Below are 20,326 nucleotides of genomic sequence, written 5' to 3'. Positions count from 1 at the left end.
ATATGTAGTTACCAGTATGTGTGAACCTGGTTGTGTAATATTAAATAAAAACAATACGCCGTACATGTAATACAGTACATATACATTCAGATAATTCGTAGGACAATGATGTTACTAAAAATATCTATAACTATATGCGTAAACAGGATTAATGAATAAAAAAATGTTTTTAAAATTTTAGCAGTAGCTGATGTAGTTGGTTAAAATGAGCAGCCAGCACCAGTACATGTCGGCGAACAGTTCCTCTAGCTCAAGGGTTGGAGATATTGAACACATAAGTATGTATATATAATTATATCACTACTTATAATACTAAAACTTAATTGCACACTAAAGCTATCTCATTATTTTCATACATGCAGAAAGAGGCATATAATGACTTTCTCATAATCTTTGTTGCATTTTAAAATTATCCAACTATGAAATACAATATTTATATGCAAAATCAAGTCACAATAAACCAAATTGGATATAATATTTTTACAAAGATACTAATAATGAAATGAAATCAACTTTTTAATGACGTAACTTAATATTTTCTAGTTGTGATTTTTAATTGTCATTTTGATTAATTTATACAGTTTGTGATGCACATTTATTTTAATAATTGTTGTTAGTTTTGACTATAAGTAAACAAAACATTAATTACATAGAGAATATTTCAAATCATTCAATTAACTGGATTAGTATGTTTTAGTATATGATTGCATGTCTACACAAACACATAAATAATAATTATTACATTATTGTTTATTTTTCATTTATTATTGCTAATATAGCGCGTAGTAACACAGCCATCGCACCTAACGTTCCTACTCGCGCTTGTTCCCCGCGTCGCTCCCCGCGTCGCTCCCCGCGTTTCCGTGTGCCCGGCGGCGCCAGCGCTTCCACCCCGCCAGTGAGCCTGTAACCGCGCTACGTCACGCATGTGTTCCGCTGACGTACGCCACTCACTTCGCTTGCGACCGTTGTACTTTTTAGTAATTTGCTAATTACTGAGTTTAAATAATTGCCCTATACTAACCTATTAATACAGTTAGTCTCATATAACTCTATTTGAATAGATACATGTCTTAATATTTACAAATTCATCAGGTCACTTATCAGAGCACATTGGGTCACTATGCCTATCGTCGGAGTACTCGGACGTGACCCTCATAGTCGAGGGTGTTCGCATACCAGCTCACAAAGTCATTCTGGCCGCGAGTAGTGACTACTTTAGGGCTCTCTTGTATGGTGGGATGAGGGAAGCCAACCAGGTAATGTAAATAATATAATGAGCAAAATAAAATGACAAATAAAAGAACCTTATTTACGGATTCAATTAAAAGTCCTATATCTATTACATACATAGAGGTAGGCTATGTATGTAAGGATCTATAGAGTTGTAAAGAATTTTTTTTTAGCTACTTACATTGATTTAAGGTAATTTTTTCTCTTTTTTATAAAATATAATATGTTATAATTAAAATATTTTATCTCTTTGCTTAACATTTAACAAATATCTCAAATGGAAAAAAATTACTGTGATAAGGATAACTCCTGCTTACAATGTTTAGGGTTGTATAAAAATAACTCTCACTTCTCACTTCAGCCTATCACAGTCCACTGCTGGACATAGGCCTCCACAAGTTCGCGCCAAAAACGGTGTGAACTCATGTGTTTTGCTCATAGTCACCACGCTGGGCAGGCGGGTTGGTGACCACTATAACAACTACAATTGTAAAATTATTTTTGTTTTAGGCGGAAGTTGAGTTACAAGCACCTCTGTTGGCGTTCAAAGCGTTACTTCGCTATGTTTATTCTGGCAAGTATTTATTTGTTATAGATTTAAATATCATGTGCCTTTATTGAAATTATCACGAGAAACAAGATTTTGTTTTCAGATAACTCTTGCTATTCCAATATAAATTCTTGACAGTTTGATCTATCTATATAAATAAAAATGAATGGTGCTAAGCGCATAACTCGAGAATGGCTTGACAAATTTCATTAATTTTTTTTTTAAATGTCTCACGGAAGGTTTTAATACTTGAAAAAAAAAATCTATACAAATAAAAATCTATTAACTTTTGACAAAAAGAATTCTGTCCAGGCAACTACTTTTAAAATAAAATAATAATCAATTCCCTGACAAAAAAAAAAAAAAAATTGTTTTCAATGTTACGAATTTTGAAATGGTTGATGTCACAAAACATTTGTAAAAATGTCTATTATCGTTTTATAAATGTTGCAAATTTGCAAGTTGTTGCAAATTTGTTAGAAAATAAAAATGAGAGTTTTATAATGACAGTCATAAACTACACATTTTCTACAATGTAATAAATGAATAAAACATTTTTTTTTATTCTAGTAGGCTTTTATGAGCATTTTATTGCCACTTATTAAATAAATTAATTAAATAAATTTATTTATTCAAGTAGGCTTTATAGGCCCTTGATTTTTGCTAGTGAAGCAGGGATATGAATATGTGTCATTGTGTCATATAGGCTTCCAAGGGACATTATTCCCGCGAATGAAGCAGGGACGTGAATGTGTGTGTGCGCGTGTCTGTGTGTGTTCGTGTCATATTCAAGAAGGATTCCAATCAGTTTCCCGTCAGTGAGACAGCGAACGCGTGTGGCAGGTCACATGGGGCTGTCGCTGCTGCGCGAGGACACGGTGCTGGACATGCTGGGGCTGGCGCACCAGTTCAACTTCCCGGAGCTGGAGGCCGCCGTCTCCGACTACCTGCGCCAGGTGCTGGCGCTGAGGAACGTCTGCGCCGTGCTCGATGCGGCCAGGTCTGACCACAACATACACTCTCTGAGCATCATACATTACAGTATCGTTAACTGATACGAGATTGACTTGTTTAGCAGGCGAGTCTTCGTAAGCGGATGGCGCAATAGGGCTAAAACTCAATTTATATACTAACAATGACTCACCAATTACTATGACACTAAACGAGTTATCCCCACTTCATCCTCTCTATTCCATGAAATTTTGGACCTCCCTCGTAATGCAGGATTCAATATATAGTAATAATTTATTGTAATAGTAATGACATGCTATACAGAGAATGTATTCGAAAACAAAGACGTTAATACTCTTTGGTTTACACATTTCTTTACATACATATTTAGAAGATAAGACAGGATTAATAATTGCTTATGCCTAAAATAACCGACTTCAAGTACGCTTTATTAGGGGCAACTATGAATCTACCAGTTAGATCTCGTTCAAATTTAAATGGGACCACATGAGAAAGACAAGTTTTCAAATAAAGAATGAATTATCAAAATCGGCGTATACCTAGTATGAAGAACTATTTTTTTGAAGTAAAACTTCTTTATGCATTTTTTAAATATTTTTTTATACCTTTTTTTTATATATATTTTTTAATGTTTTTATATATATATATTTAATATTTTTTTAAATATTTTTTTTTATATATTTTTTAATTTTTTTTCATATTTTTTATTATATTATACGCATGCTTGACTTGAAGAGTCAGCTGGTGAATGCGTGACGAGAACTTTACGAAAAGTACGATCTTGCGAGGCGAACGGAAGTTGAGAGGGAGATATAAGTTAGATGGGGTTAAAGGTGTTTAAAGCCCACTCGTTTTTCGCTCAATATAGTTATTCAAACTAGGCAGATTGTTAATGGTATGCGGGTAATTGAGAAAACTCGAATTCAATTAACTTTTAATTCGAAATTCTAGAGAGCAAAAAAGAATAAATATGACCTTGTGAACTGAATTTTATGGTATGGTAATTTTTTATGAATTCGATCAATTATACTGTACCTTTTTTTAGGTTGTATGGCCTAGACGCTTTGATGGACTACTGCTACAACTTCCTAGACAGGAATGCGGCTGAGGTACTCCAGCACGACACCTTCCTGCAACTTTCCGTTGTAAGTACGAATTTTACTGTAATCAACATTTCGAGAAGATTCTTAGGTGAGGTACAAACTTGGAGACACGCTTTTGACATTATTTCTTTGTGATGATTCATTGAGGCAAATAATGATGTTGTTGTCTCACCCACTTGTAACCCTAATGTTGGTGTGTTCAGTAGCAACAGAAGACTTACCAAAGAGTATACCAATAGAATAGTGATTCATTGCTTTCATTTAGCTTTGCCACTTCTATTGACCAGTTAAAGCTTAGTATATTAGAAAGGCGCGCTTAAATGGATCAGTTGAAGTAAGCCCTTCATCATCATCATCACTACAGCCTAATACAGTCCACTGCTAGACATAGGTCTCCACAAGCTCACGCCAAAAATGGCGTGAACTCATGTGTGTTACCCATAGTCACCACGCTGGGCAGGCGGGTTGGTGACCGCAGGGCTGGCTTTGGTAAAGCTTTAGATTAGGTAAAACCGAATTTCGGGACCTTGGGGGGATGGGGGGGGAGAGGGTGGGGAACGTTACCCCTGGTACCACTGTCACACCTCGGAACCCCATGGTTATGGAGATATCCATGGTTAAAGTTTTGAGGTTAGAAGAAGAATTTCGAAAGTTAGAGGAACGCTTGGCTCCGGCGCTACGGGAAGTGCAGCCCTTCCGCCCTTGCGTGCGAAAGCACGCTCACTCATGCTCCGTTCCGCAGCGGAGGCTGGTCGCCTTCGGCGACCAGCCTCAGCCGCTCCTCTACGCATTCGTTTGCGCGCACGGCGGGCGAGGGCTGCCCTCCCTTCGCGCCTCCGCGGCACAAAAAAAAAACACTCTAGGGGCAGGACAGACCAAGACCACGTGGACAGTGGGGTGCTCCGATTCGGTTTTGGGTATTTTTCGAATTTCTAAACCTATATTCTAGCACGCAATGTTACTAATTTTATTAGAATATTATGTCTGACGCGTTATTTTGTTTAAAAGTGTCGATTTGTCACACAATGCAAACAGTACGAGCTCAAAGGTATTATAATAGCTTTAAATTCTTCTTCTAACCTCAAAACTTTAACCATGGATATCTCCATAACCATGGGGTTTTGAGGTATGACAGTGTTACCTTGTATAGATTCCCCTACACCCTCCACCCTCCACACCCAAAAACCCCATAATTCGGTTTTTTTTGTACGGAGCATGAGTGAGCGTGCTTTCGCACGCAAGGGCTGCACTTCCCGTAGCGCCGGAGCCAAGCGTTCCTCTAACTTTCGAAATTCTTCTTCTAACCTCAAAACTTTAACCATGGATATCTCCACAACCATGGGGTTCCGAGATGTGACAGTGGTACCAGGGGTAGCGTTTCCCACCCTCTCCCCCCCCCATCCCCCCACGGTCCCGAAATTCGGTTTTACCTAATCTAGATCTTAGCCCTGGCTTTGTCGCACCGAAGACGCTGCTGCCCGTCTTCGGCCTGTGTGTTTCAAAGCCAGCAGTTGGATGGTGATCCCGCCATCGGTCGGCTTTTTAAGCTTCAAGGTGGTAGTGGAACTGTGTTATTCCTTAGTCCCCTCTTACGACACCCACGGGAAGAGAGGGGGTGGCTATATTCTTCATTGACGTAACCACACAGCAAAAGCCCTTCAGATATAGAAAAATTACTGTAGTTAACATTTCATCCAAGGATGCGCTACAAGGCCTGTTAGAGCGTGATTCTTTCTTCGCCCCTGAAGTGGACATCTTCAAAGCAGTTTGCAACTGGTTCAACGCTAATCAGCAATGGGTCAAATCTGAAAGTGGAATGGCTCAAGTGGTAAGAAAATACATTATTATTTATTTTTTCTTGTTAGGTAAATGTATCATCATGCATTCAGTCGGTATGTCTGGTTGGGCTGTCCCGTGTAGGAGAAGGATAGAGCTTAGTCCACCACACTGCTTCAATGTGGGTTGGCAGATATATTCCCTACTATGAATAATGATCGCTATCAGGTGTACACGATAACAAACGGGACCGACGGCTTAACGTGCTCCACGAGGCACGGTGCAGAGACCCACTAAGGCTGCGCTAACACCCAGACCACGGCAAACACCTGTATGACCAATACAAATGTTTGTCATATGCGGAGCTCGAACCCACAACCGCAAACGCAACAGCCACAAACTAGTGTGTGACCTTTGCGACAACGCTTCATCAAGTCGGCGTGTCGCATGTCAGCATATAGTAAGTAGTAAATGTACATTTTGTATGGTAAGAGAGTTGACAGGTATACATCTCATTCTAATAATCTCTAAGTCTATAATGGTATTGCCATATATACTCGTGAGACTGTTGAAATCTTGAGAAACATTTATTTGTATAAATTTATCTCATAGTAAAAGCAAGTTTTATTATAAAGTTCTATGGCGAATATACTATAATTATACATTGGCGCAATCACTTAAGCCTGGTGTTATAACAATTGTTTGTCGATTTATTCGGACTTGCGACAAACTAGTAATAAACAAAATATATATATATTGTTCCTTAGCTGTTTATGTTTTGTGTGTATATTTTCAAATCTCCTATAAAGACTCTCCTCTCTCACTGAAAGGTATTTATTGACTATGAAGAGTTTAATATCTACGATTTTATTTTTGTGTTACCCCCCACATTAGGAATTCTAAACATTTTTGAGTCGTCTCCTGTCAAAGATTTTCATTTTAATATGAAACTTTGAATAGTTACGGGTTTCTGTAAAGAGCTCACTATAGACGGCGCCACGGTTCGCTTGAACCGAATATAAAAATCATCATATCAAAAATTTCGATCTAGCGGGTACATCGTTCCATAGCTTAATTGGCTAGAGCGCCGACACGGTCAGTCGAAGACGCGGGTTCGAACCCCGCTGGAGCGGTCAATTTTTGATATGATATTCAAAAATGTTTATAAAGAGTTTATCTAGTAACCCAGACAATTATTCTCCATATCCCAGGAGAAGATCCTCAAATGTGTCCGCCTCACCTTGATGAGCCTGGAGGAACTGCTGACCGTCGTCCGGCCGTTCTCCCTCGTCACACCCGACATGCTCCTCGACGCCATACAGGAGAAAACGCAGACCAAGAGCACTGATTTGAGGCACAGGGGACTTCTGGGTGAGTATATGAGTTATTATTGATAGTTATAGAACAATATATATTCATATATATGTGTATCTAATATATAAAATTCTCGTGTCGCGGTGTTTGTAGTTAAACTCCTCCGAAACGCTTGACCGATTCTTATGAAATTTTGTGTGTATATCGGGTAAGTCTGAGAAACGGCCAACATCTATTTTTCATTCCACTAAGTTATAAGGGGGGGGGGGGGGGGGTTGAGAAGGTTAATAAAATATATGGCAAAACAACGTTTGCGGGGTCAGCTAGTATATACAGGGTGACTGGTGAATTACTATCAATATTTGAGGACGTGTTATTTGAGGATCATATATGACGAAAAAAAATTACATATAAAATAAATATTCATAAACTTCTAAGTAAAGTTAACCAACAGTTATCTCGCTAATCACGCGTCGTCTGGACGCCCTAGCTGCGCAGTCGTCACAAAGCAGGTGTGTGATATAGGTACATTTAGTTATCGCGCGGTCGTTTACCTACGTCCAAACACCGCCAAGTGTTAACAGGGTAGCAGGCTACTTTTGATAAACCAGTATGATCCAATCCCCCTTCATACTTTAATTTTAGCTTAGGACAGGGAAAAAATACCAAAATAAGATTAGGCCGACCCCTTCCCCTTGATAATTTGATAAATATTAATTTATTACGTAAGAATCTAAACGAAAAAATGAATACACGTTTGGTTTGTTTCAATGCTTATTTTTATTTGTACTTTAGGTAGGTACTAATAATTTTTATTTTTTGGTAGTAATAAACTTTGGTTTTAATTATGATCTTTACTGACATAAGATTTTCAGTCCAGAGGCTTGACAAAAAAAAAAAAAAAGAAAAAACTACATATTCAACTACAATATTAAAATTTATCAACGAAATAACGAATGTTGTTTACGAAAGCAAGTGACAACTAGTCGGCACTCGCGCGGTTGTCCGCGATTTTTCAAGGTATTTTCACTTTGCGCATTTTTGTAATTTTACCTAAGAACTATCGAGACTAAAGACATGATCGACCCCCCTCTCCCCCTAAATCGTCTTACGTAATAAATGAACCAACCATACTTATTGTCTTTTACATGATATAACACGAACGGGTCACTTTCAAGTACTCTGCATTTGTGTATTGATAAGCCATACCTAATTACTTATGACAGGTCACATTTACACGAGACATATTAGGTATACGCGTAAGATCGATCACTAGGCGCGCGCGCTGGAAGATGGACGTACTCCGACGTACAAACCTTATGGCGGCGCTCGCCAACTGACCTAGTGACCTACTAATCGAATTTAGGGGAGAATTAGGATTGGCGGGGGTTGCGGAGGGCGGCGGCAAGCGGCACAGTACAAGGCCAAGGCCGCACGCGCCGCCATTATGGCTGAAAATTAATGTGTCTACATTTCATTTATTTAAATTGAAATGTGTGGGAATATTGTCAAAAATTAAGTACCTAATTTTTTTACATAATTCGAATGAGAATCATGTACCGAGTATCCTCTGTAAATATTGATAGTAATTCACCAGTCACCCTGTATAATTATACTAGGTCGACAAACAAGTGTACGGCTCACCTGATGGTAAGCGATTACCGTAGCTTATAGACGTCTGCAACAGCAAAAGCATCGCAAGGTTGCCGACCCTATCCGCAATTCTGCCAGGAGCTCTGGTCATCTTTTCACCCCACCCCAGTGCCGGAAGAGAACGTGGCGACCCCGAAGCGCGGCGCGCGCGTGATATCCGGGGACATGCGGTCCGCGCTGCTAGACGGCGACACCGACAACTACGACATGGAGCGCGGCTACACGCGCCACAACATCTCCGACGCGCCCGACAACCCCGGCATCGTGGTGCGCCTCGCCACCACCACCATCATCAACCACATCCGGATGCTGCTGTGGGACCGCGACAACAGGTACCACTTCCTAACCTCTTTTTTCATATCCACCTTCAAATCTGAATCGCCACCACCATCACAAACAACAAAAAAATCTATAAATCACCAATAACGTACCCTGTACTAATGTGGGATATGTTATGCCTTGAAACGATTCGGTTAACAGGTGAGAGCACTGTTTACACACATTTATCCACAGACTATCAATAAATGCCGTTTGCAGACTCAGAGACAAGTATTGTTTAGTAACTTAAAACTTTGTTCGTTCGATGTTGGGGCGGTGGAAAGTATTCTAGCGGATCCCTTATCAAATTCTGCTAGAATGATTTTTGATTTTTATAAATTATCCTTTGTTTGATTTATGTAACTAGATTTTAGTAATTGAGGTATTTTTAAGTTTTTTGTGCGTGTTGCGATTATTTTGTAAAAGTTACAATGGGACTGGTGTGTTTTTGTAGGACAAAAGTCCCTAAAATCAATAAAAGAAAAAAAATAAAAAATGCCGTTTGAGAGAGTATTTAAATAAAAAAAATCTGAAAGTAGACAATTCTATCCTACTAATACTATACTTAAAATATGGCGTTCATAACACTCAGTAAACCATTGATCTGATTGTTTCTACCATCACTAATCGACCACATGGATTCTGTTATATTTAATGTTCAGCATCCGTTGACCGGTTACTGGTTGTTATTAGCTATCATTGACCACAATAAAAAACTTAATCATCTTCTTACTTCTCGAATCCGGATTCAGTCACTTGCGCCATATTTCATGTCCTTGATTCTTAATGTTTCCAGGTCGTACGCGTACTACATCGAGGTGTCCGTGGACCAGAAGGACTGGGTGCGCGTGATCGACCACAGCAACTACTACTGCCGCTCCTGGCAGAACCTCTACTTCGAGCCGCGCGTCGTGCAGTACATCAAGGTTGTTGGTACCAGCAACACTGTTAATAAGGTAACTTGCCGATATCCAATACCTCATTTTTTTTTAGGGTTCCGTTTTTCCTTTTGAAGAATGGAACCCTTATAGGATCACTCCGTTGTCTGTCTGTCTGTCAAAACCCTTTTTCCTTATAACATTCTCACACAGTCGTTTGTTCCTACGGATATAGTCAGGTGTCTTCCCCAAAAATAATTAATTATTACAAAACCAGACTTTGCGTTCACATAGCGAAAACATAGATGCAACTAATCTGTATACAAAGATGACAGCAACACAACAATAAAATAATTGTGTTTGCAGATATACGAAAAAAAAAACCGACTCAATTACATCGACAAGTAATACAACGTATATCGACGAAAAAATAGTCAAGTAACTACGCGTTGTCAAAGATTACTCAAAAAATAGTTATCAGATCTCGATAAAATGTGACCACATGATAAACATCAGCTTTTGATTAAATTAAAAATTATCAAAATCGGTACACCCAGTAAAAAGTTATGCGGATTTTCGAGAATTTCCCTCGATTTCTCTGGGATCCCATCATCAAATCCTGGTTTCCTTATCATGGTACAAAACTAGGGATATCTCCTTTCCAACAAATAAAAGAATTATCAAAATCGGTACATCCAGTAAAAAGTTATGCGGTATAATACAACGTAGGTCGACGAAAAAAGCGTCAAGTAAAAACGTATTATTAGATATAACTCGAAAAGTAGTTGTTAGATCTCAAATAAATTTAAGTGGGACCAATTAACACACACCACCTTTCGATTTAAAAAAAAAATTGTCGAAATCGGTCCATACGGTCAAAAGTTCTGATGTAACATACATAAAAAAAAATACAGTCGAATTGAGAACCTCCTCCTTTTTTGGAAGTCGGTTAACAAAGAGTTTTGTTTTGTTGTGGGCTCGGTTTTTCGCATTTAGACACAAAGGTGGTCCGTTATGCGTGTAAAATACAAAATTGAAAGAAAATTATAACCTGCCTATATAATATTTAGGTGTTCCACGCGGTGTCGCTGGAGGCCCTGCACACGGCCCGGGTGCCGCCGCTGTGCGACGGGCTGGTGAAGCCCACCCACAACGTGGCCACGCTCGACCTGTCCGCCGTCGTCATTGAGGGCATCAGGTCACTACGACAATTCATCTACTAAATATAAATTTGTACCCTTTTATATATACAACCAAGTCGCCATATAAGCACACGGCTCATCTGGTGGTAAGTGATTACCGTGGCTTATAGACGTCTGCAACACTGCTTGAAAGCAGTATTATTTAGCTGTATTATATCATCTGTAAGGTCGAGGTTGCTGGCTTTGAAATACACAGGCTGAAGACGGGCAGCAGCGTCTTTGGTGCAACAAAGCCAGCCCCGCGGTCACCAACCCGCCTGCCCAGCGTGGTGACTATGGGCAAAACACATGAGTTCACGTTATTTTTGGCGTAAACTTGTGGAGGCCTATGTCCAGCAGTGGACTGTATAGGCTGTAATGATGAAGATCGGGGTACTACTTACTGAAACGTACTGAAATTTCTTGCTGTGTTCTACCTCAGTTTAAAACTGTGTTGTTTTTGTGCGGTAAGTATAATAAAACTGAGAGAAAAAAAAAACTATAAGAATTACAATAGTTTTTATTAGTGATTTGTGTACACGCAAAATAGGCGCAGCAAAACGTCGAGTTGCAGAAAATGGCCCGTTAATCATCATCATCATAGTGATTTGTGTAACGTAAAGGACCATTAGTTAGAGTTGACACATAATATTAATTCTACACCAATAATAAAAATAGGAACAAAAAACATGCCAAAGAGCAATTGTGTTCATACATAATAATAATAATAAAGCCTTTTATTCCGCGCAAAAAAAAATACATACAAAGTTTAGATAAAAAAGAAAAGAAAAATAATGATGTTAATTACACGTATTACACTTATTTTAGAAAAATTGATTATATCTAGATAATAATATAGAAGTTTGTTTGCATGAACCCCTCCTCAAGTGAGGGTGAAGGCCTCCTCTAAAGAATTCCATGTGTCTCTATCTTGAGCTATTTGCGGCCAGCAGGTACCAGCTATTTTTATCAACTCGTCTGCCTATCTCGTGTGGGGTCTGCCTTTGAGTCGTTTGCCGATTGGGCCCTTCCAACTATTCATACATATTATGATCTTAATATTGAATGCCGCCCCCCCCCCCAGCCGGTCCCGCAACGCGCTGCTGAACGGCGACACGGAGCACTACGACTGGGAGCAGGGCTACACGTGCCACCAGCTGGGCTCGGGCGCCATCGTGGTGCAGCTGGCGCAGCCCTACCTGCTGGGCTCGCTGCGGCTGCTGCTGTGGGACTGCGACTACCGCCACTACTCCTACTACGTCGAGGTCTCGCTCAACTACTGGAACTGGGACATGGTCGCCGACCGCACCCGTGACGCGTGCAGGTGCATTCAACTACTTCCAACTGTTCATGAATTATACCCACAGTCCGTTAGACACTGGAATAGTGATTGCCCGCGTGGCAATCGTAGACCGATTTGTGACACCATTGCTATAATTCATATATGTGTGCTCACTCCACTTACTAACGAGTTACTTATACTTACTTACTCCATAAATAACGTGATATTACTTTGGCAACTTTTTAACCCCCTATCCTCTTCTACTATCTATTTTTCTGCTAAGTATATTGAAATTGTCAGAATATTTATCTTTAAATGCAGGTATAACCTAAATAAAGTTTGGAAATTTAAGCATTGTGATACAAATTTCAATCATCAAGGTTGCGGGGTGTTTGTTGGTTGTTTTTTTACTTTAGAAGAGAGCCCCCCCCCCCCCTCCCTCTCCTTGTGATATTCCGTGATGTATAGAAGACCCCTTATGTGATAAAAGTAGGGAACCTCATTGATGGTGTACTTGGGGTACGGTAGGATAGGAGATTTTTATAGATTCTGAGATCACCCAGTAGTTGAGAAAAATCAGTATGTAAAGAAGGTCTGATACACTTAGTAGGGTAGCTTAAAGATATATAATAATAAAAAACGAGCGTGCTTTAGACCACACGACTGAAGAAAAACTTCTCTAGAAATAGACCTGCACTGTGTCTAAGATATACGAGAACTGGCTATGTGTCAATTGGTCCCATTTAAATTTATTTGAGATCTAACAACTAGTTTTCGAGTTGTATCTAATAATGCGTTTTTATTTGACGCTTTTTTCGTCGACCGACGTTGTATTATACCGCATAACTTTTTACTGGGTGTACCGATTTTAATAATTTTTAATTTAATCGAAAGCTGATGCTTATCATGTGGTCACAATCAAATTTTATCGAGATCTGATAACTACTTTTTGAGTAATCTTTGATAACGCGTAGTTACTTGACTATTTTTTCGTCGATCTACGTTGTATTACTTGTCGATGTAATTGAAGTCGGTTTTTTTTCGTTTGCTTCCAAACACAATTATACTTCAATAATGATGTTCTTGTAGATCGTGGCAAGTGATCTACTTCCCGCCTCGGCCTGTCTCGATCATCCGCATCGTTGGCACCAATAACTCTGTTAACGAAGTAAGTGTAATCTACTTGATATAAATTAATAGCCATGAAACGTTTGACTCAATCAAGGTACAGTTTTGTACCAGTTATCTTTAAGTTGCAATTTGATTATAATTTATTGATTGTCTTTATAAAGACATTTAGATTTCGACAAGTATTCTAGTATTTTCATTTTTAAGCTTGAGACGCTGAAAAAACAAAAAAATCATTAATATGGGTATAACCTTAAGATATCTTTTTACTGGACATACATATCGAAGACGGGCAGCAGCGTCTTCGGTGCGACAAAGCCTGCCCAGCGTGGTGACTATGAGCAAAACACATGAGTTCACGTTATTTTTGGCGTTAACTTGTGGAGGCCTATGTCCAGCAGTGGACTGTATATGTATATTATATGTAGGGTTGCCAGATTGCCGGGAAATCCGGGATTGTCCCGGAATAACGTGTCTTGTTCCGTGTTCAGGAATTATAGTTGATTGTCCCGGATTTTGAATACTACTAGTTTTCTAGCGACCCAAAAAATATTATCAATTTTCGTATATTTTTCAACCGACCGAATTCGTAATCCTCGAATTGTCCTGCAAATGATATGCTTGAATCTGGCAACCCTAATTATATGCCTCAAAATTCACCCAATACTTGTTACCTTCATTGTACAAAAAAAAAAAAAAAAAAAAACGAGGCATATTAAATTGAAAATCTACTGCTTTTTTAGCAAGAAAGGCTTGTGGCACAGCCATCAAATGTCACAGGCTGGTAAAGTTTAACACAGATAATAATCGATTTGGGTGACTGACGAAGGTTTGCCGCAATTGCCCTTTTAAAAATCCCGATATTTCCGACTGACTCACAAATACTGGGGATTTTAAAATCGCCGTAAGTCCCTTCTAAAAAGTGTGACGGTTTAAAAAACTAACATGAGTGACGAGCTGGCGGTGTGTCAGGTGTTCCACCTGGTGCACCTGGAGTGCCCGGCGCAGGTGGAGGACGCGCGCGACGACCCCGCCGCCAAGAAGCAGCGGCCGTCGCGCGAGCGGGACGCGCCCCGGGGCCGCGCGCGCCGCCGGAGCGCCAGCCGCAGCCCTAATGACGGTGAGTTCATCCCTAAATACCACATAACCCCCTCTCCCCAATACCCCGCTTCCGCTCCCTCCTCCCCAAATACCCAATACCCCCTCCCCCCCCACAAGGGCCCAATACACCCCTCTCCCCAAGTACCCAATACCCCCTTCAGTACCCAATACCCCCTACCCAAGTACCCATTAGCCCTCCCCCAAAGACCCAATACCCAATACCCTCTCCCCCAAAGACCCAATACGTCTCCTCCAAAGACCGAAAACCCTCCTCCCCCAAAACCCCCATATCCCGTCCCATTTAATCAACAGCCCCCTTATTTTGAGCCTTTTTTATACAACTAGGTCGGCAAACAAGCCTACAGCCCACATAAGCATTGTAAGCGCGTTGCCGATCTTACTCCCGAACCTCCTCAAAATTCTGATCACCTTATTGACCACAGGAACGCAACACTACTTATAGCAGTGTTATTAAGCTGTGATCTTCTGTAAGGTCGAGATACTGCCCCAGTGAGGCTGCTCCAGATTTTGAGCAGGATAGTCTAGACTCTAGAGCCTAGCAGTCTTGTAGTTTATGACTACTTTCTGATACTAGTTGTACCTTCTATGTCTGATCTTATTATGACTACTGCCAATTCTAGTTTTATCTTGAAATTTAAGCAATCATTAAAGTTATTCACCAAAATTGTTTGTTGTAACATTAGTACAAGAAAATGACCGTTATGTACTTCTGCAAACTGAACTTTTGTTTATTCCAAGTATAAATGTTAAAAATCGTTGAAAACAATTATCTGTGTGTGTGTGTGTTTTGAAATGCAATAACATGTATACTTATCGCAACTAAATTCAAGTATTTCTATGTTGCAGGTCTTATCTTGTTCAAACTAGAACTAAGTATGACATCAAATTCTTATATTTCATATATTTACAAATTCACTACATCCACTCAAACCGTTTTATTATTGACTAGCCTGTTAGAGCAGTTTGTAGTAACCCTGCTTTCTGCTCTGAGGTTTTGGGTTCGATCCTGCCCTGAGTCTGGATGTAATATACTTATTTGTATATATATATAATTAATTCTATTATAATTTCTATGTATCAAAAAAAAAATGTAGATATCAATCGGCTGTACTTATAACACAAGCATAAGTTCCTTATCATAGGAACAGATGACCATTTGTGAATGCTATAGATATTTGTCGACACGTTGGCGCAGCGGTTACAGCACTGGCTATTGCGCTGGCTGTCGCGGGTTCGATCCCTGCTCACGACAGACACTTGTATTGGCCATATAGATGTTTGTCGTGGTCTGGGCGTTTGTGCTTATGTATTGTGTTCTGGACATAGGAGTACATTATGTATGTTTTATAGGCAATGGCAACACCGAAGGTCGTCGCACGCCCAGCCCCCCAGGTGAGGGTTCAAGAGGGGGGACCCCCCGCCCCGCCCTACCCCCCGCGGAGACAGCAACTGAGGCAGAGGAGGGTTACGATGACTGAACTCCGTAGCGAGAGTTCAACCTGTTCATGTACTGCTGCCGGCGTGTCTGTTCTTGTTTCGAGTAGTGTTTGTGACTACACAATATCAAATAGTAAGAATTGCGGTCTACAGTGTATACAGTGCAGCTGTGTCTCTTCTATCGAGTGGAAAGTGGAATAAGCCACACGTTGCTTGAGTATCAACAGTTTGTATGTGTTACGATCAGTGTTCACGTTTTTATGCTGAGTTTAGTTTATCTAAGTGCAATGTACGGAGTGTTTTAGGAATGATGCTAATATATACAAAAATAGGTATCGTTAATGATATTGAGATGTTACTTTAATACTTTTATGTATTTATATGTGAGATTATTATACAACGTGTTTAGTAATAGGCGTCCTTGAGTTTAGGGCCATATAATACATGGATGCATACCATAGCCGAAATTGTATGTGAAATAAATAAAGCATATACGGCTCAATACTACGTAACTTTAAAATCGTCACATTTGATAAAGAATGTTGAGAAGACATTGGAAAATGACCAACTCAACTGTAAAACTGTTATTTTATAAATAATTATTGAAATAAAATTCCTTTACTCACACTTGACTTGTAGAATAAATTGGTGAAGGCGAGACGAGATCGTTACGAAAAGTGTGATCGGGCTAGGTGAACGAAAGTTGAGAAAGTTAGATGGAGCTAAAGAAGTATTACTTCAGTTGTGTGATCTAAAACACATTCGTTTTTTCAATAATCAATTTTATGACTTTGATTAAAGCGTTAGGGAAAGTAACTTAGATAATTAGGTTATAATATCAATACTGATATTGCAGTTAAATAGAAGGACGCCAGTTTAAAAACACGTTGTATATTGTTCATTGTATACTATTTACTACTAGCGTCCACTATGTCCTTAGTCACATACATGTCTACATATCACATAGAAGATTCTCATTAAAAGTTTGCGGCTAATATGTAATATGTTAGTTAATATGTTTTAGATAAATCTGTTAAGTTTTTAGATGAAGGGCCTGTTCCACAAGTCGTGGATAAAGTTTATTCTGTAAATAAGTGACGTTTAGACTTTAACAGCAGAGGGGATTAGGCCAGAAGGACCTTTTTCATCTCAATTAATAAAGTACAGCTTTTAGATTCATTAATATTTCTTAAAATACGGTAGAATTTAAAAGTCTAAAAGAATAATACATCAAAAAAAAATATCTGTCGGATACCCGTCAAAAAACGTTATCAACAACTGGTGAAATAGGCCCTCAAGCTTATAGTTATTATAAAAATACTAACAATAATCATTATATTGGTCAAGTATTGACTCTTATTCTAGTTGAACTTCCAGTAAAGTTGAAAGATCTGTAGTAGATACAAAATTAAGTAAAACTATTGAAATTTATTAGATAATCATAATACTTAAATAATTTAAAAAAGTTAAGAACTAAAATTCAAGTCCTAGTAAAATATTTTTCTGAAAAGTCAAGCTGTTTAGACCAATATAAGTTTGACTTAAGAACTTCAAATGCTGAGGTTTTGAATATTTGTTATTGTGGCCTAGAATAATTATTACCTAGTGCCTGTTCCATCAGTTGCTGATAAATTTTATCTCTCACTAAACTAACTGATAGTTTTTATCAGCAGGAGAAACAAACCGTTAAAATCTGTTTCATGTCATCTGATAATCTTTTGACATAAAACAGGTTGATGAAGCAAAAAAGATATAACAACTTTTCATTTGCATAATTATTCATTAGATATCTTTATCAGTGACCAAAGAAAGGGCTCTTAGTGTTGGAATTATCTTGTATAAGCATCTACATTTTAAAAATCAAAATGACTCAACTGTGGTATAATTTTGATTCGAATTCTTGTCAGTGGCGTATTTTAGAATACAGAGCCCCGGGCCATTTTAATGCCGCCCCATAAATTAAGGGAAAGTGGTAAAAGTCGCATATGTATTAGGGATGTGTTAATAAATTATCGATTATTTTGGCTGACCACTTATATAGATATCCATTGTTTTAAAACGATAATTTTCACATTCCTAGTGCGAATGCACCGCCCCTCGCAGAATGCCGCCCCGGGCACTGGCCCTTTTGCCCTAGGGTAAATACGACCATTATTATTGTAATATCTTACATTTCACATATTCGACTGGACTTCAGTATATTGGTTTTCTTATTCGTATGCATCTGGTTCCTAAATTCAGAAATTTATTTCAGCTTATAATCCATCAAATTTCAACTAAGTCGATTTCCATCCTTTAGCAAAACTAACTGGTTTTTTCATTATAGGAAACAGTCAAGTATATCTCATATTTGACACAAGATATTTATTTAGTTAGGTTTTATTTTCGTTTTATCTAGTCTTTGCTGTTGGTGAGTGCCTATATAACTTTCTCTTAGTTGTATTTATATTAATTTAACAGTAGACTCCATAAAGCTATCTAAGCTATTGCTATTCTTGTTTGAACCTGTACGATTATGTAGGGTTGATTATTTTTTATTTATTTATTTATTTTTTCAAAGTTCCAACAACAAAGTGTGTAAGCCGGTGAATACGTGACGAAAGCGTTGCGACATAGTTTCTTTCTCTCTTTCTCTCATAGCCAGTTACGTATCATATATCTAAGATACAGTGCAGGCCTATTGCTTTACTTCAGTCGTGTGGCTTAAAGCACTCGTTTTTTTTTTTTAAATTTTAAACCTTTATTAATATGATTACTTCGTTAATATTTTATTTACTTGCAAGATGATTTCTAACTGAAATTATTTGTATACTTTCAAGTCTTTTTTTTTTAAATGTAGCTTTCAATTGTGCCTAATTGACACAAATTGTTTCATCTGTGTGAAACAATTTGTATCAATTCGACATGCAATGGGATGCTACTGTGCTGACTGTGCTTTGTAAAGTTTGTTTCATACTTTAAATTTGTTTTAAGATATTTATAAAAATAAGTTGTACGGTTGTGATACGAGGAAAGTTGGTAATAAGCTAAGTTCTTTATTTCTATCGATAATTCATACGATATTGGAATATTTAAAAACAAAATTAACCTTAAGGTAATTTTAAAGCTGTTTCTATATGCGAAAACGATTTGTCGGGCGAATGTTCGAAATAAAATGTATCGTATGCATAACGAACTCTTTTTTGAATATGGAACAGCTTTTAATATTTTGTTTTTTAAATAATTTGAGTAAGCATAATCCCTTAGATGTTAGAAAATAAAATGATTTTTTGCTTATGGCAATTTTTTGTGTTATAGATTATTATTAGGCATTCATTGTAGCCTAAGATAGGCTTCATTCCTATATCGAAAAAAATTGTTTTCTTTACGAATGTTCGTTAGTAAACTGCAGTTTTTTTTTTTTTATATAGGAACAGAGCTATAATGTACTTAGTATAAGTAAAAGTGAGATGAGAAGGATATGCACTGTGATAAAATATGATGTTATTTTTAAATGTTTGACCGGTATACGATAATAAGATTCAAGTCTTGAAACTAGTTCTATTGTACCACTTGTGTCCACAAGTAATATACATACACATGGGCGTACTAACAGTGGGGTAAGATGGGGCGTTTGCCCCACCGAGACTCGCAGCTAATAATAGATATTTCAGATTTTAATAAGGAAAATTCAGGTTAATTTAGCCAAAACCACCACAAGCTTATGTTGAAGTTTAGACAATAAACATGTATGAAATGTTGAATATGTATATATTGAGTTTTTACATTTATGTATTTTACTCACCTTAAATTCTGGGTATGCCCATATACATACATAATTATGTACTAAGTACTATGTTGATTATCTTCCTCACCACATAGTGTTAACAAGTCAGTGTAACAGTAAAATGGTAATTAAGGTTTATTGATTTTTGAACTTTTTAAATAAATAAACTAACATAGAAATGTAGGAAACAATTTGAATTGTGTTTTAGAGTATTTCGATTATAGGTAAACAATTGTAATCATATGCTGCAATCGTTAATATTGTTTTCTTGTTTCTAAAGTTCAGTATGTTTATTAAATGCTGTAAGTCATATTATATAGAGCTTTTATTGTGTTTTTAATAAATATAGACATCTTTGATTTATTTGCATTTTGTCTTAAAAATCTCCCGATATCAGTTACAGAGTAAGACCGGTAACTTATTTCACACTAAATAGTTCTTAAATCAAAAAGTTTAATATTTTAAAAAGGATTTATATTTTATCAATTTCATCAACCTATACGAATAAATAGAGTGCTGGTTTTTTTATTCAGTTATATTGCGAAAACTTCTCAACTAATCGGAATAATACCTATACCATAAGATGCAGCGTGTTTCTAAGAAGGTTTTAGTA

The 20,326-nt window shown here is 37.9% G+C and overlaps 1 protein-coding gene across 1 annotated transcript; it reads left to right on the top strand.

The window, feature by feature from the left end:
• Window positions 1-205: 205 nt before the first annotated feature.
• Window positions 206-13,459, top strand: LOC123654107 (BTB/POZ domain-containing protein 9). The gene is made up of 12 exons (XM_045590068.1): window positions 206-278; window positions 1,096-1,259; window positions 1,744-1,807; window positions 2,627-2,783; window positions 3,801-3,900; window positions 5,558-5,686; window positions 6,846-7,005; window positions 8,711-8,933; window positions 9,716-9,875; window positions 10,868-10,995; window positions 12,063-12,302; window positions 13,350-13,459. The coding sequence occupies exons 1-12, from the start codon at window positions 206-208 to the stop codon at window positions 13,450-13,452; spliced, it is 1,701 nt and encodes a 566-aa protein (XP_045446024.1). The 3' UTR covers window positions 13,453-13,459.
• The last annotated feature ends 6,867 nt before the right edge of the window (window positions 13,460-20,326 follow it).

Source organism: Melitaea cinxia, chromosome 5 (assembly GCF_905220565.1).
Source record: "Melitaea cinxia chromosome 5, ilMelCinx1.1, whole genome shotgun sequence".
NCBI classification, from domain to species: Eukaryota; Metazoa; Arthropoda; class Insecta; order Lepidoptera; family Nymphalidae; genus Melitaea; species Melitaea cinxia.
This window is presented reverse-complemented; position numbering and strand designations above follow the sequence as displayed.

Excerpts from the sequence above, each read along its gene's own strand:
- LOC123654107 (XM_045590068.1), top strand. The coding sequence starts at position 206 with ATGAGCAGCCAGCACCAGTACATGTCGGCGAACAGTTCCTCTAGCTCA. Across the intron at positions 2,784-3,800 it reads GCCGTGCTCGATGCGGCCAG|GTTGTATGGCCTAGACGCTT; the intron begins GTCTGACCACAA and ends ACCTTTTTTTAG. Across the intron at positions 7,006-8,710 it reads GAGGCACAGGGGACTTCTGG|TGCCGGAAGAGAACGTGGCG; the intron begins GTGAGTATATGA and ends ACCCCACCCCAG.